Genomic DNA, 9,814 nt, shown 5'->3' on the forward strand with positions numbered 1-9,814 from the left:
GATATACTCCCATAACCATATATATTCTGATACCCTATCACTCCAGGTACTTGGATAACTATGTTTCACTTAAAAATATATATATTTTGGTTAGGGTTAAGGGTTAAAGTTAGGTGGGGTATGGTTAGGTTAGGGATGATTCACAAACTCGCAGCAACGCGCGGGTAATTTGCCTAGTACACACACACACACACACACACACACACACACACACACACACACACACACACACACACACACACACACACACACACACACACACACACACACACACACACACACACACACACACACACACACACACACACACACACACATACACACACACACACACATATATATATATATATATATATATGTATATGTATGTATATATATATATATATATATATGTATATATATGCGTGTGTGTGTGTGTGTGTGTGTGTGTGTGTGTGTGTGTGTGTGTGGGTGTGCGTGCGTGTGTGTATATATGTATCATGTCACTCATTAAGAGTTAATGATTAATATTTTTAGCCAGGTTCAATGAAAAAGAAGTAGGAGAAAATAAACTGAACATTTACCATTTACAAAACTTTATTACTGAAAACCTTATTCATAGATATAAAAGTCATTATGAAGTAGCAAATAGTATTTAGAAATTAGACCACAATATCAACTTGGGAGGAAGTGAGAAAGGAGAATATTATTTCACATGATTTTTCACTACACTGATTATATTTTCTATTATCACTTTCACTTTAGTTATTATCAGAAAAGATAAGATTATTACTTATCTAGTCTTTTGTCAGGACGTTGTGAGGGTCGGGTAATGATCCGACATCAGGAAAGCCGGTAGACTCTATTCGTCGTTGAAGGGTGAACAGGAGCCAACATCAGGGGATATGCGTTTTCTATAGTTCTCTATTCCGCCTCTTCATCTTTAATAACTTCTATTTCTACAGTCGTACCTCTTAACTAACTATGCGCATCCTTCGTAGCTGTTTATATAATTGCGGGGCAATGACGTTACTGGAATTCGTTATGGACGTTCGAGTTCTTACACATTCAATTTTGGGTTCATTTAGACTTTAGAAAATTACTCCTTCTCCTTACTCTCTCACACATTAGATGAATCACGGGGGTTGTTTAGTCTAACGCCAGCAGTCTTGTATATATGTATTTCTTTCTGTATATATCTCTCTATATATTATACTGAGTGCTCACACCCAGTTCTATGCTGTACATAAATTTAGCCATAAGGAATATATTTATAGAATTATAACCGTGTTGGGAACCGACACTCATTGTCTTCGTCGCTCCCTAAGTGGCAAGAGCAGACTAGGCTTGACTACACGACTGTCAATACTTGTCAATAAAGAGAAGAAACCAAGCAACGCCTCCAAACTAATGTAGTCCAACAACCTACACATCTGTAATTATGCAAAAACATGATAGTATATATATATATATATATATATATATATATATATATATATATATATATATATATATATATATACATATATGATAATCTTTATGGCCGCTGCGTATAGGACTCGAACCTACCGCTCTGACGCCAAGAGGCTCCTGAGACAGTGCCTTCGACCGCTTCCCGAGAGTAGGAAAGATCACTGCTGCGACCCGTATTCCTTTTTCACCTTACCCCCTGCTACGCGTGTGGTTAGCTCTTTGGTGTTCCGAGTTCAGAGAGTATTGACCATCTGTGGCTGAGTGGTCTAAAGCACTGTCACAGGAGCCTCTTGGCGTCATAGTGGTAGGTTCGAGTCCTATACGCGATGGCCAGAAAAAGTATCTGATTGATGTTGCTGTTCACTAGCGAATTTCTTATATATATATATATATATATATATATATATATATATATATGTATATATATACATATATGTATATATATATACATATATATATATATATATATATATATATATATATATATATATATATAATTTGGCCAGAATCTAGTGGCGCATTTGTAAAAATAATCACAAAGAACCCACAATCGGAATAAAAGGAAACTTAGAAGAAAGTATAAATTCTATATTTCGGCTAATAGCTATAGCCCTCTTCAGGAAAGTACAGGTTACAATAAATGATAGAGACATAAATACAATTGAGATGTAAGTGGAATGGGAACAGGCAAACAAGACATTCCGCCGCGCAGGGCGGACTCAGAAGGGAGGGGTAGAGGTGTAAGGTCAGAAGGGACGCGGGGTCAGGAGTGGTGGGGAGCGGGGTCAGCTGTGAGCCATTTGGTTCAAAATCTTTACCCTCCTGACCCCACTCCCCCACCACTACTGATCCCGCATCCCTTCTGGCTTCACACCTCTACCCACATATCCCTTCCCTTCTGAGTCGGCCCTGCACGACGGAATGTCTTGTTTTTAGCTATGTCTGTTCACCTTCCATCACTAACCTCAATGTTTTCCTCCTTGCGTGCACTTTTCGGTGTTCCAGGTCTGGGTTCATCCTCAACCTGTTCATTTCCTTCAGAAAATATGTAAAACCGCCGATAGAAACTTGCTTGGCTCATCTGTTCATCCCCACAGTCCTCCTTTAACATTCCATAAGCTTCTCGTCTGGTTTTCTTAAGTTTAACACAAAATTTGATGGCGTTACGTAGCTCCATGTTTCCCTGCATCTTGACAAGTGTTCACAGATCGGCAAACCGAATTAGACTGGTTCCACCACGTTCGCCACTGCACTCAGACCTACAAATATAGAAAGTTGCCAGTTAGTAATTTTATAGAATATATGTATGTGTACTTCACCATGAAGTGGTATTTTGATCAAATCATATTTAATGTCTCGCCTGACATTTTCTCCTCCCCCTCCCCCTCCCCCTTCCCCTCCAAGACGTAGTGCCCGGCTACATAGCGGGTCACGAACCATGCACCGTTCCCAAGCGGCCCATATTTAAACCCATGTTGTCTGTACACCATTGTCAATTGTGAATCATGTAGCTTTGAAAATTGTGACTTTTCTCTTATAACTATTCTGAAGATGACTCCCTGAAGTCGAAACGTTAATTAAATATGGAAGAATTTGGAAGGCTTGTATTTGCCCACCCTCCTGAAATGAGACCTACTGTGAGGAATGCTGTCGTGTTTAACTCCGTGTGTATTAGTGAGAATCTGCGCCCTAAATATACAATATATGTATATACATATATATATATATATATATATATATATATATATATATATTTGTGTGTGTGTGTATATATATATATATATATATATATATATATATATATATATATATATATATATATATATATACACGCACAAATTGTATTAAAAGCGATAGCATCCAGACAGTTGATAATCTTGTTCGTATTTTCAAGGTTTCTAACAAGGATTCGGCCATTCGGGTGGTGAACAATACAAGTCCACTCCCCAAATGGCCGGATCCTTGTTAGAAAATTTGAAAATACAAACAAGAGGATTATTAACTGTCAGAATGCTGTCGATTTTGATACTACTTGTATACAAGAGAATCTACTCCCACTTGTGCGTGTGTGTGTGCGTGTGCGTGTGTGCATCCGTGCGCGCGCGCGCGCGTGTGTGTACATTTTTAGGCCCTAAATAGAATTTGCCCTTGAGGCTTCTAACCCCCTCCCGAAGGATTTGTCTGTTTGTGTGGTCCCCGGAAACCAAAGTCCAATCCATACGACACGAACGAATCACCTATAGTCGGGGCAAATGGTAATCAACCAGGTTTAGGTCTAGATTAGGACACTGAAGGGAAACATGGCACAGTCCAGGGAAGATCAGTCATGTCATGGACTTCATTTTAAAGGAGAAACTGTCAATGAACTGTATTCATTGTTATAATGTTGGGTGCTGGAAGAAAATCTGACCCATGGGATTCTCTATTGTTTACATCTTTATTAGAACATGACAACCACACTTGTCTGATAAAAAGGAAGGAAATCATCACAGAAGCAGGAGAGATAAGATATTTGTTCAAATGTGTTTTTTAGACTGCAGATGTAACTTGTAATATTTTTAAAACAACTTGATGATATGTTTTGATACCATGGTAACTGACAAATACTGAATATACTATACCGAACCGCAGAGGAAGAGCCAAGGTGGGCAAAACGAGAGAGAATCAACACAAGTGGGGATACACCAATAGCCCCCAATGTCCCTGTGGCGAAGTACAGACGATGGTCCACGTCCTCCGGGAAGGTCCATCGAGGCCCCATTGCTCCGACCAAGACATTAGGGAAGCAAATGAAACTGCCCTTATATGGACACGGTTCTGGTGCGACAAGATATGATGACCGAACCGCCCAGTTAAACAGGTGTTTTTTTTTGTACAGTAATTCTGTACTTCCTCTTTTCAAAGTACAAGCTGGCCTAAAAGTGACTGAAGTTATTCATTGACTTTTTCAGAGATGAAAAAGGAATAATGCAAATTCATTTACATTACCTCCTCCATATTAGATTAAACTTTCATATATGTATTTGTAACAATAAGGCCGACCTCAGTGACTTTTGGATCACACTGAATTAGCATTTCATCGGCAATACTACCGCTTCTATCCTTGGGGATACTATTGCGCTGAAGAGGTGGAGTCATATCGGAGGACAATAGAATTAAGGAATAGTAGAAATTAAAAGTGATGAACATTCTCTGCTGAGTGGTAATTAGTCTCCAATCAGAAGAGTCTACAGCATGCTCTGGTCCGTAGGGGTGTCACTTAAGTCCCAAGCCTTTATCTAACTCTTGGATAAATCCTTTTATGACTCACCTGAGCTTCCAGCCAACCCCTTATTATATCACTGTTCTTAGTTGTACCTCTAATCACGGATGTATTACACTCGAGGAATTTGAAATGCTGTCACAAGTAGCATTCCTTTTTGATGGCAATAAGAACACTTACACCATCCAGCACTACGTTTGTGATCTCTACAGTTTCACCGATCTTCTTGCAGCTAGTGTTTATGACAATTGCGCCACTGTCACCACTGCCACCCCTCTCGTTCATTAGCTCGTAGCCCCTGTCGACTCTCGTCACCCCTGTTGTCACTGTCTGTATTGCCCACTGTTACTTCTCTTGCCACTGTTAATCCTGTCAACACTGTAGTTGCCATTGTGGTCCTCATTTATGGATATAACAACTCACTTCTTTTAGTTAAATCTTCTGTCCAGGAGAATAAAAATTAAGTGTTTTTCTTTTCTGTCTTCCGTTAATTCTTATACAGCGTGCTCTAAAGGAATCCACCGAGAGCACGTTTGTAAGATCCTACGTGAGCTTTGCAGTGACGTAGTGATTTTTTTAGTCCAATGTTCTTTAACTTTATATTTAAGATCCTCCACAAAGGGCGTGAGCTTACAATCGTGAAACAATTGAATTTTCTCCTCCACCCTTTCACTAATCAGATTCGTTACAAGTCTATACGGCAATATTGTTTACTTACAATAATCGAGTCTCTGCATAATTCTCACTTAGGTAACAAAGCAATGTCATGTCAGCAATACACTCGAGCCTCCGGCTAATACATAAAAACAAGGCGGAAAGGCGGATTTAGGCAACTTGCTCGCTCGCTCGCTATATTGTTTCATAAACCTAACCCATAAAATGTAACACCTGTTTTTTACCCCTCTTTTCTACTAGCCTCTTATACACAGTGATAGATAATAGATGGTCTCCGTTGGTCGATGTCGATCATGGATGTTGCGTCGCTCCAGGGTGCAGGCCAGTGCAAGATGATAGTGCAAGATTATCTAAAGTGCCCAAGAACGAAATCTGTCAAAACACTCCCAGTTTGCTGCATCATCCCTCTTTAATCTTTCTTGTGCGGTATTTTTCTAATGATTGTGCTCTCTGGGAAATACCTCGTCTAGATTTTATGTGAAAGTGACAGTTGCCGGCAATTCCATCGAAATAAACACCATGTGAGGGCGGAGCCTTTATCAGTACGACGCGACGTTTCGATTTTACAGCTTTTTCAAGAACTTGAAAAAACTGTAGCAAGTGAAACGTCGTACTAATATAGACTCCGTCCTCACAAGGCGTTTATTTCGATAGACTCGTTTATATTTATTTGGTTATTAGCCTGACAAGCACTTTTTTTTTTCGAAATCAACGGAATCAGATGTTCTCTTGAGACATCATTGGTTCCATCATGCAAAATCTGTTGCCAACACAACCGCTAAAGGATCCTTTCACTTCTATAAGATGGTTAAGAATTAATTCTATCCGCACTATGGAGAAATAGCAATAGTAGTAGTAGGGAGAGACAATCATAATTTCTACATAACTCGGACTCCTCAATGGGATCCTACGCATTCAAAACCATTTACAAAGAGTATAAGATTGTATTCTACGAATCTGTGCTAATTTGACCACCATTTTGCTTTCGCCAATTTGAAAGAGAAAAATCCGAACTGTGCATGCGGGGTACGATTTTCTATGAGTTGCTTGCTTGCACACTTTGTAGAATCTTTCTCAACATTCGTCCGCAGCGCGCAAGTAGGACACATGTACTCCGATATTTCTCGGCCAAGATTTGCGTCATGAATCATAATGTCTATTTTGGGTTGGAATACTCCGATTTTACTGAACTGCAGTATTAAAAAAAAAAAAAAAAAAAAAAAAAAAAGTGAATTGATGAACAGCTGTAATCATTCAATTCCGACATTTACAAACTGAAAGTTAGCGCAGCAACGAGAATATATATATATATATATATATATATATATATATATATATATATATATATATATATATATATATATATATATATATATATATCCTCGCCTAGAGGATAAAGATGGACGACATGCAGGAGTATGTCAACAGCAACGACATGTACCTACGAGACTCGGGGAAACCCACCCGGCGCTGGTCTTGCGTCAGTTAAGGGGTCGACTGACCCTGGTGTGTTAAACCACCGGCCGGCCGGCCGAAGCAAGACTTGGATCGACCGAGACCTCGCTCCAGTCGGTGCCCAGTCCTTAGTTTCTTGTTAAGGAAATGGGAGGACGTCACAACCAGCCACCAAGAGCAGCCTTGCTAACGTCCGTACAGTCACGCGGCATGAGCCGCCTAAAATCCGCTAAGCGGACAGGGGTGGGTAACCATTTTACTGTATGGGCACCGTAATCATCCAAATTTTTTATACATTTTCTTTTCGCGTGACAACGGAGTAAAACTATAGGACTACATGCGAGTATGTGGTTACTAATGGCCATAAAATAGAGGATTTATTATTTATTTATCTATTTTTTAAGGTGAGCCTGGGTTTCGCGTGCCGGAAAAAAGACGTTAGTACACCAGGTTTCGCACGCGTGCCAAGGGTTGCCCACCCCTGTTGTAGGCCGAAATAGAACAGCTTGGCGGGTTTAACAACAAATTGTTTACGGTGCCCTTGGTTTTTATCTTTTCGACTTATTTGTAATTTTTTCTTTTCCTAAAGGTAATAAGAGGGGGCTGTCATATCGCCTGTTCACCGGACCCAGATATACACGCGCGCAGGAGGTAACTTCATATCAGCTGGTGATATGAAGTAATAATGGGAGAGTTCCGTGTGTAGCGTGAGGTACTTTATCTCTTTGATCTGGCTGCTGCTGCGGTAGCCAGGATGTTTTATTCATATCCGTGAGACCCTTTCGCTAAATTTAGAAGGGGGTAATGATAAACCAACAGAGTGGGAGTGTAGGCCCTAGTACATAGGGGGCAATCAAACCATAGTGTCAATTTCCGCTAAAGTTACACATTGATGGTAAACTTAACACAACATAACATATTTTCTCAACAACCTAAGCACGCATGCTAAAATGGGCACACTAACGACTTTATTCCAGCACACAAAACCCAGAGCTCAGCTAAGAAAAGATAAGTAATGAATCTCCAACTTTATTTGTATGACCCATTGGTAACCACATCCTGCGCTGGGCGGCGGACTGGGGCCCGCAACAAAATGTTGTATCATAATTTTGGCTGATTTTGGCACACACGTGAAAAAAGGTTGCCTTCCCTTAGGCTTGTTTACACTGCAGTCCGGTCGCGCTCCACTCCCGTTCCGCTCTCGGGTCCAATATTGTCTCATTTCAATGGAGCAACAATGGCGCTCTCGCTCACAAAGGTAAGGCATCTACCGCTAGCTTCTTCAAAAATAAAGTTGATTACTGTGGCATTGGTGGATCGTTCCTTGAGATCCTGTAGATCCCGAAGTTTCCTAATACACTCGAAGATGCCATCGACAACATAATTGATATATAAGGATATGCTGTCCTATATATATATATATATATATAAATATATAAATATATATATATATATATATATATATATATGATATATAAATATATATATATATCTTTTATATATATATAGCTATTTGATATCAACGTTTCGTCTTAAACAAGACATTATCAATGATATAACTGAAATAACAAAAATTACATGGTTAACAGTAAAGAAGGTACTAGACAATAACAAGATATAACTGAAATAAACGTGGCGAAAAATTACATGGTTGACAATACAGGTACTAGACAATATCAAGACACAACTGAAATAACAAAAATTGCCTACATGGTAACAGTAATAATAAAGGTGACAAATTTATAAAAAATAAATACGGAGACTTACGTTATTTAAAGAGAAGGAAGGGTGTGACAGAGCTGGGGATGACAGAAGTATATATACCTAAGATCAGGTCAGACCAAGGGGGGGGGGAGGAACAGACAATAAGGACCTCAGAGGTCAAGGGTAAGGGGGGGTTGGGGGGGGAGGGTTAGGCGGGTGCGGTCACCGAGGGTGGGGGAGGAGGTGGAGGGAGAGAGAGAGAAGGGGTAGAGGGAGAGGGGGGATAATTTATTTCTAAATAAAGGAATAGAGGAGATTACATTGCATTGAATGTTAATGACCGGATTTTTGTCCTTAATGTGAAAGGCTTCGAGTAATTGTAGTCTCCTAGGGTCATTGCTTGATCCAATAATTTTGGTGTTGTTGATCAAATCATCTCTCCTGAGTGCAGCGTTATGGGAACTCCTATGATGTTCTTTGATTGCCCCCTCTTGTAGGTGGAAAGTTAGGCGACGGCTGATTTTACATCTAGTAAAACCAAAATTCCTTTATTTAGAAATAAAAATCCCCCCTCTCCCTCTACCCCTTCTCTCTCTCTCCCTCCACCTCCTCCCCCACCCTCGGTGACCGCACCCGCCTAACCCTTCCCCCCCAACCCCCCAACCTCCCCTTACCCTTGACCTCTGAGGTCCTTATTGTCTGTTCCCCCCCCCCCCTTGGTCTGACCTGATCTTAGGTATATATACTTCTGTCATCCCCAGCTCTGTCACACCCTTCCTTCTCTTAAAAATACGTAAGTCTCCGTACTTATTTTTATAAATTTGTCACCTTTATTATTACTGTTGCCATGTAATTTTTGTTATTTCAGTTGTGTCTTGATATTGTCTAGTACCTTTATTGTCACCATGTAATTTTTGTTATTTCAGTTATATCTTCGTATGATTGTCTAGTACTTTACTGTTCCATGGAGGGGGATTTTTGTTATTTCAGATATATCTTGATAATGTCTTGTTTAAGACGGAAACGTTGATATCAAATAAGAACAAATGGAAGAATATAGAGACCTAGTTTCAATCTACCCTTAGTCAATGGAAAATCTCTTATCAGGAAAATCGAGAATACGAGAAAAGACTAAACAACTACAACAATGCTGTCGTTTTTAACTGTGGCACGTGTGGATTACTGAGAACCTGTAGATCCCCCCCCTTTACTAATATATATATATATAACATATATATATATATATATATATATATATATATATAT

At 39.6% G+C, this 9,814-nt stretch overlaps 1 protein-coding gene across 1 annotated transcript in view; it reads right to left on the bottom strand.

Moving 5' to 3' along the window:
- Positions 1 to 609: 609 nt before the first annotated feature.
- LOC143040745 (protein GVQW3-like) overlaps positions 610 to 9,814 on the bottom strand; it is a 17,375-nt gene continuing 8,170 nt past the window's right edge. Inside the window, exons 2-3 of the mRNA XM_076212139.1 lie at positions 2,417 to 2,711; positions 610 to 1,412 (exon numbers count right to left, since the gene is read on the bottom strand). Coding sequence (XP_076068254.1) covers positions 1,284 to 1,412; positions 2,417 to 2,641 — 354 coding nt within the window. The 5' untranslated portion in view covers positions 2,642 to 2,711 and the 3' untranslated portion in view covers positions 610 to 1,283. The remainder of the gene's footprint in view (positions 1,413 to 2,416; positions 2,712 to 9,814) is intronic.

The sequence above is a fragment of the Oratosquilla oratoria genome, chromosome 29 (genome assembly GCF_046742065.1).
Source record: "Oratosquilla oratoria isolate Oo_2021 chromosome 29, ASM4674206v1, whole genome shotgun sequence".
NCBI classification, from domain to species: domain Eukaryota; kingdom Metazoa; phylum Arthropoda; class Malacostraca; order Stomatopoda; family Squillidae; genus Oratosquilla; species Oratosquilla oratoria.